Genomic DNA, 14227 nt, shown 5'->3' on the forward strand with positions numbered 1-14227 from the left:
TAGACTTAACAGCAACTACATTAAGGGCTCATAGGGCTTGGAATATAATATTCTGGAAGGCAAAAGGTCTTGGAATGCAACCAAGAATCAACTAACCAGTAAAACTGAGCATGGATTTTCAATGAAACAGGGGAATGTCAAATGTTTCTGGTGAAACAACCAGAGCTGAACAGAAAGTTTGACCTTCAAGTATAGGACTCAGGTGAAGAATAGAGAGGGTAGATGAGAAGAATAAATTATGAGGGACTTAATGATAAACTGTGTATATTCCTGCATGGAAAGATGATACCGATAATACTCATATGAACCTTCTCATTTAAAAGAGCAGGTAGAAGGAGCTTTTATAGATGAGGCACAGGAGAGAGATGAATTTGAAGATATAATATATTGTAAAAATGGAGTCAATGGGTAAAAGGGAAATGTACTGGGATAAAGAGAAAGGATGGGTAGAATAGGCTAAGATAATTCATGTAAAAGATATTTCATGTAGCTTTTGCAATAGTATGGAATGGGGGAAGGTGAGGAGGGAATGAGGAAGACTTCATTCTCATTGGCAATCTCTCATAGAGGATACAGTATACACACTCAATAGGGTATACACATCTGGAAGAAAAGGGAGAGAAGGGAGTGGGGATGTGGGTGATAGAAGAGAGGGTTGATCATAGTAGTAGATAATAAGACAAAATACACTTTCTCTTTTATTTTTTGCCAGGTGCTAGGATTGGGCAGTCTTTTCGGGATCACTGAACCTAGGAGTTGCTGGGTCACTGGGGTGGGATTTGGGCTCGGGGTCTCTTGGCACCAGGGCCTGTACTGCACCACTCTGCTGCTCCACAGCACATTTTTGAAGAGGGACAGAATGATAGAAGAGAGAAAATATAATAGATGGTGGTGGGGAAGAATGGATGGAGGGAATTACAATCAGCAATAACAGCTTTGGAAAAATATGGAAATAACTTCTACAGTGGACTTATGATAAAGAAAGTGATCCACCTGAAACAGAACTAATGGTATCAGAACATAGACTGAAGCACATTTTTCTCTTTCTTTTACTTTATTTCCTCACGAGGTTTCATATTTTTGTGGTGGAGGGGGTACTATATTTACTCAAACAAGAATATTTTAGTAATATGTAAATAAATTAAAGAAAAATTAATAAAAAAAGAAATATAGCAAAAAAATTAGTGAAGTGAGGGGTCTTATAAATTTATAATGTCATATACCTGCACTGTTAGTTTTGCTTCCTCTGTAGCAAAGCCCCTCTCTCCATATATAGTATGAGATACCATAATGCAGGCTCCATCAATATGAAAATCTCCTTTAATTGGCACTTCTTTCTCCAGCCATTTTACAGATAAGAAAACAGAGGCAAGCAGTTACCTTTAATTCCTGCTATGAAAGTAAGATGGAGATTGGGGCCATAAAGATTGATCATTTTGCTCTCTTCAGAAGGAGAGTTATGGGATAGAATTTTTCCTCTTTGAATCTTTACATATTATTCATCTGGGGATATAATCTTATGGTTCCTGCTAAACTACTAATTACTATTTATTAATATTCAAAGGGAGGACCTTAAGCTGCTTATCCAAGGCTTAACTATCTTCTTACCAAATAATAGATTCTTAATGAATATACCTTGAAAATATTATTATCCAATATTTTATCCATTTCTATTTATATACAGGTCAATAGCAAAAAGAAATCAGAAGTATACATATGAGAATATATAGTTGTATATGTATGCATGTATGCATTTTATATACTCAGTCTAAGCAATACATAGTGGAAGAGCTTTCCCACAAGGTATCAATTCAACAAAGAAATTCTCAGATCTCACCCAAAGAGGAAATTCCCTGAACTTTTTGGTTACAGCAAGGTGGGAATAGGGAAAAGTAGAGATATCCAGATCCTCTCATCTTTGATTCTTGTCCAAGATAAAATTGTCTGTCTTCTCCTCATAAACCTGAAAGTCAGAAGAAACTGAAGGGACCAAAGAACCTGAAGAGATATCTCCTCCCTTCTGCTTTACCCAACCCTTCCCAGGGACCTGGGACATAGATCTCTACAATGTGAAGAAAGAGTCTCATACAAATGGACACTTAGGCTTGTATTACACAAGAGACCTCTCAATGAAGGAGGGTAATCTGTAGTTGTTTGTAAAGCAATTATTATAATTTTTTAATAAAAGAACCTGTCTGGGGAAAATGAAAATTTAGGAATTAAGACATGAAGGGAAGGAATTTCTTTTTTTTAAAATAACGGCTTTGTTAAAGTACTACTAAAGTTTTTTTAATTAAAAGAAAACTTGTGTTTTCAGCATTTTTTTAAAAAGTAGGTGAGAGGTATGGAATTTAGATGCATTGAGGCAGAGCAGCAGCTCCTCTGCAGTTGCAAATATTAAAGAATTGCTTGGACAACTAAGGGGCTGAATGCATTTGCTATGACCACACAGTTGGTACATTTTAGAAGAAGAACTTTAACTTAATTCCTTCTGACCTTAAGACTGATACTCTATCTTCTTTGGAGTTTATTAACATAGAGATACAACATGTAGGTATTGATATGGATCAATAAATATATAGATAGATATAGATGTAAACATAGACATGTAAATATAGACAGATATAAACAAACATAGATGTCAGTACAAATATTAATATAGATATCTACATCTATGGATAAATGATAGATGGATGGATATTATTCCTCAGGAATAATTTCTTTAACTCTGTGATTCTCCAACTATTATGGGAAATTTTGTACATTTTATACACAGTATCCTTTAGTCAGTCACAACTTTTATGTTCTCTAAAAAAATTTGTCTGGGGTGACTAGGTGGCACAGTGCGTAGAGCACTGGCCCTGGAGTCAGGAGGACATGAGTTCAAATCCCACTTCAGATACTTAATAATTACCTAGCCGTGTGGCCTTGGGCAAGCCACTTAACCCCATTGCCCTGCAAAAACTAAAAAAAATTTTTCCTAGATAACAAATGTGACTTGTCTTCTCAGTTAGACTGAAATCATTCTGAAGCTAAAAACTGTACCTTCAACTTAATTAGGATCTTATAGCACCTAGCATGAGTCTGATAATAAACTTTGTCTGTTGTCTAAGTAAATTCCGGCTACCCTTAAAGTGGCTTATCCCCATGTAGTCATGAAAAATCTTAAAGATCCCTTACCAGGTCATAGAGGTGTTGTAATGTGTTGGTAATTAGTAGATAGAATAGCCAGAGTGATAAAGTTATAAATCCTTGAGCATTGTATAGTAGAACCTATAACAGTGGTAGGCACAGAATGATTTCTCTGTTTCTGTTTATTCCCTTACTCTGTCTCACACATATAAATAGGATTATAATTATAACTTCTCTATAGCATGGTTTAATGTTTCACTTTATGCAACATTATCATATTTCATCATCATGATTACCCTGTACAATAATTAGGCAAGCAAACAATAAGCAATTATTAAATGCCAATTCATTCTATACACTGAAAATATTATTAATACTAATGATTTTATTATTCCCATATTGCAGATGAGAAAACTGAGAGGTAAATGACTTGTCCTCATACACATGTATAATAAAAGAGAAAGGCAGGATTTGAATTTGACTCTCTTCAAACTCAAGGTTGACATCAGATCCATTGCTCTATCTACTCTATTGCTCCAGAGAATTGCTGAAGACCTTTGCTAAACTTGGGAACTTAGATGTGAACTGATACACCATAAGGAGCCACCTTAGCTTCTTGAACAAGGGAGTGAATGGTTAACATGATATTTGAAAGAGATTATCTTGGTAGCTACATGTAAGATTTGAGCTTGAAGTAGTATCGATTTCAATCGTTGAATTTAATCTAAAATATTGTATTGTTGCTAATTGATTCCTGTGTCCAGATCATCAGCATTTTCCTTCCATCACAAATTGATTTTGAAGGTCTGTCTCTTTCTCTCTTTATCTCACAGGTTATCATTTTATATTTTGAGCCAAGCACATTTCGCTGCATTCTTCTAAGATGGGTTCGTCTTCTGGGCTTTGCTACTGTTTATGGAACTGTAACTCTCAAACTTCACAGGTATTTCAAATTTTATTACATTCCATTACTATGGGAGAAATCCAGTGCATTATTTACAAAGTTAATCTTGTCACCTAAATAGGATAGTTTCATGAATTTAAACAATTAAACTTGATTTCATTTTTATTCAAAACAATCTTCTTTAAGTTTTTCTAATGAAAATTGCAACAGAAAAAGACAAATCATTTCCCTAGACAGAATCCTTGGTGTGGTCATTTACTAAAATGATGTATCTATAGGTAAGCTATGAGATGCCAGAGCCATCTAGTCCAGTGCCCTCATTTTGCAAATTAGGAAGCTGAGGTACAGAAATGTTAATTGACTTGGTGAAAGTCACAACGTCATAGATATCAGAGCTAGAATTCAAACCCATGTGCTCTTGCTCTGAATCCTGGACTCTTACCTTTCCAGTGTGCTAGATTTTGGAACTAGGAAAGAAATTTAAGAGCTCATACAAAGGTAGATCCATAACTAGGAATATTTTCTCCAAAAGCAAAATCATTTCATGGGGCAAAATGGTAGTAGTTCAGGGGGAAATTCAATCATGCTTGCTAGGAAAGGGGGCAGTCTAGTTTTGTTCTCATAGGGGATTAAAGAAAAAGGTATGGCCATGCTTGTGTATGGTCAGATGATTGTAGAATAAGATAGAATAATTATGACTACTGCTAGAGGAAATTCATCACCTTGAGAAAAATTCTATTTGCCTTAAGCCAGTTTCACTTCTGTACAATCTAAACTTGTTCCTCAGTTTTGAAAAAAGTAATTTTTTAAACATTTGACTAATGCACATACTTGTTTTGGTGACTGATTTCTAAAACCAAAGTTAATAAAGAACATTTAAAATTTATAATCCTTATAGACTTATGGATTGTTATCTTCATCTCAATAACTTTAATAAAGAAAAATTCCAAAAATGTCTGCCAAGGTTTGGTTCATTTTTCTTTTCTTCAAAGAATATGCAGTGAAATTACAGAAACAGTTTGACCAAGGCAACAACATTCTACAAAAAGGTTCAGTGATTTGTGAGCTTCTTGAGGACAAGAACTAACTGTCTTTTGCCTCTTTTTGTATCCCTAGCATCGAACATAGTTCCTGTCATATGGCAGGAGCTTAATAAATATTTATAGACTGATTAATCTGTTGAAGATGTATCTAAGTTCAAACCATTACATTTCAGGCCTCATATATCACATTGTTCTACTTTGGAACTCATATTCTTGTTAGAAGCCTTTTCCTTATATTGAGCCAAAATTTTTCCTTAAAGTTTTTCTCCTTTTTTCTAAGTTTGCTGGTCAGAGAATGAACTTTAACTCCTTTTATACATGACATACCTTCAAATACTGGAAGCTTTCTTGTCCCCCCTCTTTTATACTTTCAATTTTTTTTTGCTTTCTTGGCTAAACATCATTCATTCCTTTAGCTGCTCCCCTCTAGTCTCCTAATAAGGTCACCTTCATTTTCAGGTAACCAGTAGTCCTATGATATAATGAATTCGCAATCTCATCTGTTGTTTCTTGAGTCATTATTCATCCATGACTACCCATATTGTAAGGCAACTTGATCCATATTCCCTCATGTTTGCTACCACAGTTCTATATATTGGGCTGGAAGGTCAACATGGGAATCTAACCTTTCTAGAGACCCTTGGTCTTTATCACTAGATTCAGTTTGTTTTGAGTATCAGTCCCATTCTTATAGGACTTTGCCATACTTTTATTTTTATCCTTGAACATTAGATCTTGATTCTACCTTGTGCTTGTCTTTACAATGGCTTGCGTGATGGAGAATATACTGTATAGGCATTTCCAAAGTAAACAAATACCACATATCTATAGTGAAATATTGAATGTCAGTCTTAAATTGTAAGATTTTCCATTTTGATTTCAGTTAACGCAGTTCTGTGATAGTTCAATAACATATATCTATATCTATAGATATCAATATCTATCTACATATGTCTCTCTCGATACATATGTATGTATTGTTATGTAACTTCATATGATTAGTATAGTTTTCTTTCAGTGTGACTAGAACTTAATTGGAGGAAGAGATAACGAATCAATGAACATTCATTTATATGATAAGAATCTCTGAGTACTGACTCCTGTTTCTTTTTATGCATGAATTTAATTACTAGGATTTTCTTCAGATTATGATTGATGCTTTTCATTTTGACTACTTTGAAAATCATCCATTCTATTTACTCCAGACCACCTTGTGCCCTAGGATTCTACTTTACCTCCCCATTCTTCCTCTATTCCTTCTTATTTCCTCCTCCCAACTCTTTAAGGGTTTTTGATTTCCTGCTGCAGAAAGTTAAATTGCAGTGACTCTTTAGTATGGGTGGTGAGTCCACTAGAAACATAGACACTCTCAATTTGGGAAGACATTTGGCCAATGGCAGAGTTTGTAGTGAGCATTAAAGAAAATGCTTTCTTTAGACCTAGAAAGTGGTTTTCCAAGTGCAATCTTTGCAAAACTTGAACAAAAACTTGTAGGCAATCTAATAAAAAATAATTCCATTTCCCTTTCTCTATCTCACTCTGAGCTATATGCACATTGTTCTTTACACTAAGAATTAGAATTCTAAGCCCTTTTCAAGTGGGAAATCTGAATGAGCCAATGAAGCTTGAAATGTTTCCCCTGTGGCAATGTGTCCTTTGGAAAACACTACAATGAAGAATTATCCTTCGGAAGGTTTAAACAGAGCAGAAACGTAGGTTGAATTAATGAACTGAATTATTCTCAGAATTTCTTCTGAACCATATGGCTAGGGCACATTATACTGAATTCATCAATACTACTTGGGTATACTTAATTTCAAAATAATTCATTTGAATATGTAAACTTCACAATCAACAGGTGGCTCAGGTTGGACAGGATATCCAAACTGAGTAAATTGCATAACAGTGCCTTCAGTCTATGTGCTTGTATTCATTGTTTCTTTTTTCCAAAGAGAACTACTATTCTAGTGAGTAAGGAGGCAAAGCTAAAACTGCTATTATAAATCTTTATTCTTGTTTATCTCTGAGAAGAGTGTTCAGTGAAATATTTTGTGATGATCTTCACATTAAAGTCTTTTTTATTCATCAATCCTTCATAGAGGTTTAATTCTGAATTTTATAATATAAGGGAATAAAATTTGCAGAAGAAAAGAAAAAAAATGAAAATGATTCCTATTAGGCAATGTAGCCATAATGAAGGACTGAAAAATAGAGTTAAGGTTTGCAAAGCATTTTGTGTATTGAATTTAAGTCTTAGGGAAGGTTAGACTCAAAAAACATTACGGAAGTTTGGAGTTTTCTATGGTTATCTGGTTCAATTCATACCTATAAAAGTATCTCCATTATTTCATTTGAATTTATAACAATCTTGATTTTAGATAAGATCTCTGAGACTTAGAAGGCTCAGATAAATTGCTAAAAGTTATAGAATTAGTGTCAATGGGGTCGGTTGAGTCAAGTCCAGAAATTTTCTTTAATATACTCAACCAGTACATAATGGAATTTGCAAGCAGGGAAGTGCATTTTTCTTTCTATTAATTCTTTTTTTAAAATTTAGTATTTTATTTTTCCACAATTACTTGTAAAACTAACTTTTGACATTCAACATTTAACATTTTAAAACTGAATGAATTCTCTCCTTCCCTCCCCACTCCCTGTTCATTGAGAAGGTAAACAATTTGACATAAGTAATGAATGCATAGCCATAGAAAATATATTTCCATATTAGTCATATTGTAAAAGAAAACATTTACCAAAATAAAAACACAAGAAAAATGAGAAACATTTAAAAAGTATGCTTTGATCTGAATTCAGACTCCATCAATTCTTTCTCTGCTCCTTATTAATTTTTAAAATAACATAGCATGGTTTTTTTTTAGGTTTTTGCAAGGCAAATGGGGTTAAGTGGCTTGCCTAAGGCCACACAGCTAGGTAATTTTTAAGTGTCTGAGACTGGATTTGAACCCAGGTACTCCCGACTCCAAGGCCGGTGCTTTATGCACTGCACCACCTAGCTGCCCCCCTATTAATTTTTGAAGGAAAAAATGATATCCAAGAATAATTTTCCTGAGCTCTGAGTTAATTGCTCAGAAAACATTTTAGAGAAATCATAGCATTTCACCATCAAAATTAATAGGAAAATTAAATGATGTCACTTAGGGAAGGAAAATACAAGTCAACTGCAAATATTCTTAATAAAGATAATGATAGCAACTTGCATTCTTGTATAGCATTTTTAGGGTTACAAAATGCTTTCTCTGTAATATCTTAGTAATTAATATGATGATATACTCAAATTAAAGATGAAGAAACTGAAGCAGAGAGAAATGAAACACCTTATTTGTAAACAAGCAGTTATCCTCCAAACTCAGGCCCCCTGAATACAAGCTGAACCCTAGGTAATGAGGTAGATTTAACGTTGCTCCTACTCAGTAATTCAGCCCTTGGAAGTGTATTGTATGTGTGGCTTATAATATCAATCCTACTTAGAGTGGAAAATTACTCCAAAAATAGAGTGGGTTTGGGATCTCTGCCCTGCCCTAGGAAAGGTTACTTTTCCCTGTTTTGTTCTTAGAGTTGTTTGATTCCCTCATTCCTTAAACATGGAGACCTGGGAAAATGCAAAGAGAGAGTCAACCACAAGTATTTATGAGAAATAAGATTAGATCAGTTAGATGCAACTTTAATAGAATAAAAGGGCATGACTAGAAACAAGGGCCATTCAGATGAGTCCATCTGAAGTAAGGTGATGTGGGGAAGGGATAAGGACCATTAGTTTTTGTGCCTGCTTTTCTGTGATTTAAAAACAAACCAAAAAACACAGCTATATTTACCTCTCCACTTTTCCTTTTAGAATTCACTTCACCTGTTTTCAATTGGAGGCTTTGTTTTTAGGAAGGGAGCTGTAGATGTCACTAACAAGCACTAATGTTATTGTTTCACTGTACCATCTCCCATGTTTTTTCCCCTGTCCTGTCTCCTCTCCCCTATGAGAGAGATTTTCTATGCCAATCCTGCACTCACTTAGACTTCTTCTCTTCCCCAAATGGGGGTAAATACAACCCCCAATTGCTTTGGAGACTTAGTCTCTTATGTAGGCAGTCAACCAAAGCCTTACAGGATATGTTACATGTTACATGTCCAGAGTTCTTGCCATTTTACTGCTCTGCCTTTTATTAAAAATCCAAGTCTAGGCTTTTTTGCCTTGCTCATTCTCTTTATACCTTTATAATAATAATAATTGGATAAATGTTTTTACCTCTATTTTCTATACTATCAAGTAGAATACTTGACCTATACTATTCAAATAAACTAAACTAATTAGAAAATGAAGTAGGGTACCATTTGCACCACCAAAGACTCCTTTCTTAATCAATGATTTGATTCCATTGACTAGAAGCAGAAGTCTCATCTGTTTACACAAGTTTTTCTCCCACTTTCCTCTTTGGTAATCTATATTTCTGTCACATCTCCTCTTCTCTAAGCCAAGGAATCTTCCAGATCAATAAATCCAAAGGCTTCTATACAATACCAAATGGAAAAGTCACAAAAACAAGAAGTGGTTGAGAGTCTCTTGGGTTGGCCCTATTCCCATTGTAAGTAGCAACTACTATTAATAATTCAGCATACTTCTATTGAACCTGAAATTGTTGTTTTTGTCCATGGTAAGGGAAAAGTGCAGGACTTGTAGAACCAATGACCATATATTAGGAGAAGGTTGGAACTCAGGATTTGTAAAAAAAAAAATGAACATATACATATATATATATATATATATATATATATATATATAGAGAGAGAGAGAGAGAGAGAGAGAGAGAGAGAGATAGAGAGTGTTAGTTTTATTTAATTCAAAATCAATACTGGAAGAGGTAGCTGGTGTTACAATGGGTAGAGGTTTGAGTCTGGAATAAGGAAGTTTCAGAAACTTACTGTATGAACCTGAGTAAGTCATCTAAATTCTGATTGCCTCGGTTTTCTCAATAGAGAATGATACTAATAGTATCTACCTCACAAGGTTATTGTGAAGATTAAATGACTTAAAGTATATATAAAAGAAGAAAGCATAGTCACTAGTACACTAGGTATGATATAAATTCTTGTTCCCTTCCCTTTTCCCCTCAACTCGTGCCTTTCCCTTGTAACTATAAGTGGGTACTGTGAACCAAGCATGGTAGGACAAAGGATTATACAGCTGGAGCTGGAAGGGATCTTAGAAATTACATTATCTGAATTCCTTTAATTTGATAAGGAAATTGAGGTAAAAAGGTTTGATATAGAGGAATTTCTCCTATACAAACTCAAAAGGCAGATTGGTAATCCCATTGCAATTTGTTGTCTGAGGAAGAGTTGCCTGATGTTCAGGTTGATTTACCAATGCCATCACTATAAAATAATAATAATTAATAATAATAATAATGGTGAGGATAATAATAAATAACATGTATAGGCTATAGGCAGTATGCCAAGTCTTTTACAAATATTATCTCAATTGGAATAGCCTGGGAGGTAGATGTCATTATTATCTCATTTTTATAGGTAAGGAAATAGGTGAAGTGGCTAGTCCAGGGCCACACAGCCAATACATCTTAGAATTTGATCTCAGATCTTATTAACTTTGGACTCAGCACTTTTATCTACCATACCAATGAAAGGTTGTTGCAGGATTGAAGAAGGACAAATGTTATATTAGTTTTCAGCAATATTAGCCAGTGGTATTTCTGGTAAAATTCTAGAGGGTATTGTTAAGAAGACGTTCATGAGTATGAGAAAAGGAAAAGGCCACACTGAACCGGCACCATTTCTATTTCTTAACCGGGTAAGTAGAGAGTCTTATAGTCAAGAAGCCCTGGATTCAAGTTTCAGCTCTGATACCTGCTCACTTTGACCCTAGCTTCTCAATCTAGAGACAATTTTTAAAATTTGCAGCTAAATGGCCGAACTAAGTTGCTCTTCTGGTATTCTTGTCCCTGTAAAGACCATTGTTTCCCAGTATTTTCTTACACCAATGATGTCATTATCTGTACTCAATGTTTCTCTCTCCTCCCCGCTCCCCAAACCCAACTAAAACAAACAAAACAATTCAAAATATATTGGTAGATGTACTATAGACATGTTATACTTAGCAAAGCAAATGATAAAGTCTCTCATGTTATACCTGTAGATAATTTAGAACTCAATAAAGGCTCAGTGATAGTGCAGTTAATTTGAATCTTATTGAAGGAGTGATCCCAAATGCTCATTATTAGTCAGCTGGAATTGACTTGGAGAGATGTCTGTGGGCCCAGAAATCTGGGCCTCACACCATGCTTGGTCAATTTTTTTAAACCAAGGAATAAATATAGATAGAATCGTTGTTAATCTGTAATAGACAGGAAATGAAGAGGAATAGCTAGCACATTGGATGGCAGTCAGAATCTAGAAAAATCTTGGCAGACCAGAACTGAATTTTTTTAAAAAAAAGATTAAATTTAATATGAACACATATTAATATCAATGTATCTATGTATAAATATATGATTATTAATAACACACATTCTACATTTTGGTTCTAAAATTTGGCTTTACTAGAGGAGGTAGAATGTTACCTTGGAAATTACTAGATGAAAGGCAGAAGACTTGAATTCAAAGCTCAGCTCTGCTCCTTCATAGACATACTCTACCTCTGTTTCCTCATCCATAAAATGAAAGGGTTGAAAGCCTCTAAATTCCATCCTGTGAAATCTAAAATTGAGTGGATGTGACTAGACAGGATTATGGCTAATAAAGATGCAGAAGTTTTAATGTACCATAAATTCAATGTTAGCAGCATTCTCTGGCAGGCAAAAAAAAGCTGATGCCATCTTATTTCCATTGGGAGAAGTATCTAGAATAAGGAGATTATTGTTTCTACCATCTTTTTCTCTGGTCTGGTCCCCTTTCTATTTTATTTCTAGATCTCTAAATTTTAGGAAAAACATAAATATACTAAAAAGTAAATCCAAAAGAGTAAAGCTAAGGTGGAAAAAAGACTGAAGGACCTGCCATTTTGGTACAAAGAACTTGGAGTATTTAGCCTAGAAAAGAGATTTGAACTCTTCTATTACTGCATTCCCTCTCTTTCATAGCTTGTCACCTGAGAAGCATGCTTTTTTCTTCTTGGCTCCCAGTAGCACCAAATAGATGGTGCAGAGAGGAGGCATATCAATCATTTAGTAAAGGTTAGAGATAGACAGGCCAGGGCTTACCCCAGAACCTATATAAAGCTAAAAGAACTTATGGAAGGATTTTAGAATACCAGGTAAAACTCCTGTAAAAGATTTAAAGAAGGGAAGGGATAATTCAGGACTATATAGTATAGGTGGATTGGAATCTATACCTGTAAATATTCATAGTACCAAGATAGTGGTCCATTGAACTCTTTTGTGTTTTTTTTTACAAGGCAATGGGATTAAGTGGCTTGCCCAAGGCCACACAGCTAGGTAATGATTAAAGTGTCTGAGGCCAGATTTGAACTCAGATATTCCTGACTCCAGGGCCAGTGCTCTATCCACTGTGCCATCTAGCTGCCCCCATTGAACTCTTAAGATATATGTGTATGTATGCATATCTCCTGTTAACAGCATTCCTAACAGGGAGATTTCAGGAAGTAAAGGAGAATTGACTGGTTCTCTGGCAATATCTCCATATCTCTTCAAAGCAAAACTCATAATGACCACCAAAAACATACATGTTTCTGGAAATGTGAATTTTTCTCTTTGAAAACTTATGAATTAAATTTCAGAATAATATACACCCATATATTAGTGCTAAATTCTCAAAGTAATTCAAATTCATTAATTATATTTTTTGCACATATTTCTCTTCTTGAGGTTAATTATTTGCTTGTGTAAATAAAGTCCTCCGATTTGACCAGTTATTACTTCCGATTTGACCAGTTATTACTTCATGAAAATATTTATTGAGACTAAATTACTTTGAGATAAACAAAGCTTGGGAAATAGACGAACATATAAAATACAACCAACTTTCATTTGACATAGGCAAAATCTTAGGGTTAGGACTGAACCTAAAAAGGAACTTCTCCATTAAACAATGAACCTTGGAAACAGAAGTATAAACAAAAAACAAAATTTATTTCCTATTCTTGATATAATGTTTTAAATTATATTATTATGATACATTGCTTTCAAGTACTTCCTACATGTAATTTGCTTTTAATGACTTCTTCTTACTGAAAAATCCACATTTTGTTGCTGGGTTTGACTTCTCATTTACTTTCTCCTAACATCTCTCATTGCATGTATTGGAGCTAGGAACTTTTGCCCAAGGAGCACAAAATTAGAACAAAGTTGGCATCTCGGGGGAGGTTGTCAATTTCCCTAAATCACATAAGTAGTAAATAACAGAGCTAAATTTGAACCATGATATCCTGGGATTTTAAATATAATGCTTTTTTTTAAAGCAATTGGAGTTTCATTACTTGCCCAGTGTCATACAACTAGTAAGTATCTGAGATTGGATTTGAATTTGGGTCCTCCTGACTCCAAGGTAGGTGCCTTATCCACTTCACCATTTAGCTGCCCCATTTTATCTATTATACTTCATGTTATATAAAGGCAGGAACAGTCACAACCTTTGTCCTGATTTTCTGCTACTAAGACAAAAGTTCCAATGCCTTCTGCATTTAAATGAAACAAAAGGAAAATAAATTTGATCAGACTAGACAAAGACTTGGATCTGGGTTTCTTCACCTTTGAAAGGACCTGGCACAATTTTAAACAATTTCCTAGAATACTTTTTGACGCCATCTGGTTTCTGGTTTTATGACTCAGGAGAGTAAAGAAGCAATTAATAAAAACATATTCATTAAGTACTTGCCATGTGACAAGCACTATGCTAGACAATGGAGATTCAAATACAAAGTATAAAACTTCCTTCAAGGAACTTACATTCTAACTAACCTGTATTGTGAGGTTATTCTTCTAATGAGCTTTCAGCTTACCTTGACTCTAAATAAGTTACTAGAGTTTATTATAACTCATTTAAACTAGACAAATAATGTTTTAAGCAGGAACCCTTGGAATACAAAGACAAAACATCATCATTCTTTCTCACATGCCCAAATAGCTAGGTCTGTGGTTTATAAACAAGTTATTTCATCTGTTTT

The 14227-nt window shown here is 34.5% G+C and overlaps 1 protein-coding gene across 1 annotated transcript in view; it reads left to right on the plus strand.

Annotated features, from left to right (window-relative positions):
* Nucleotides 1-14227, plus strand: part of GPR158 (G protein-coupled receptor 158) — a 326379-nt gene that overhangs the window by 252923 nt on the left and 59229 nt on the right. Inside the window, exon 6 of the mRNA XM_074195071.1 lies at nt 3966-4075. Within this exon, the coding sequence (XP_074051172.1) occupies nt 3966-4075 (110 nt within the window). The remainder of the gene's footprint in view (nt 1-3965; nt 4076-14227) is intronic.

Source organism: Macrotis lagotis, chromosome 7 (genome assembly GCF_037893015.1).
Source record: "Macrotis lagotis isolate mMagLag1 chromosome 7, bilby.v1.9.chrom.fasta, whole genome shotgun sequence".
Taxonomy (NCBI): Eukaryota; Metazoa; Chordata; class Mammalia; order Peramelemorphia; family Peramelidae; genus Macrotis; species Macrotis lagotis.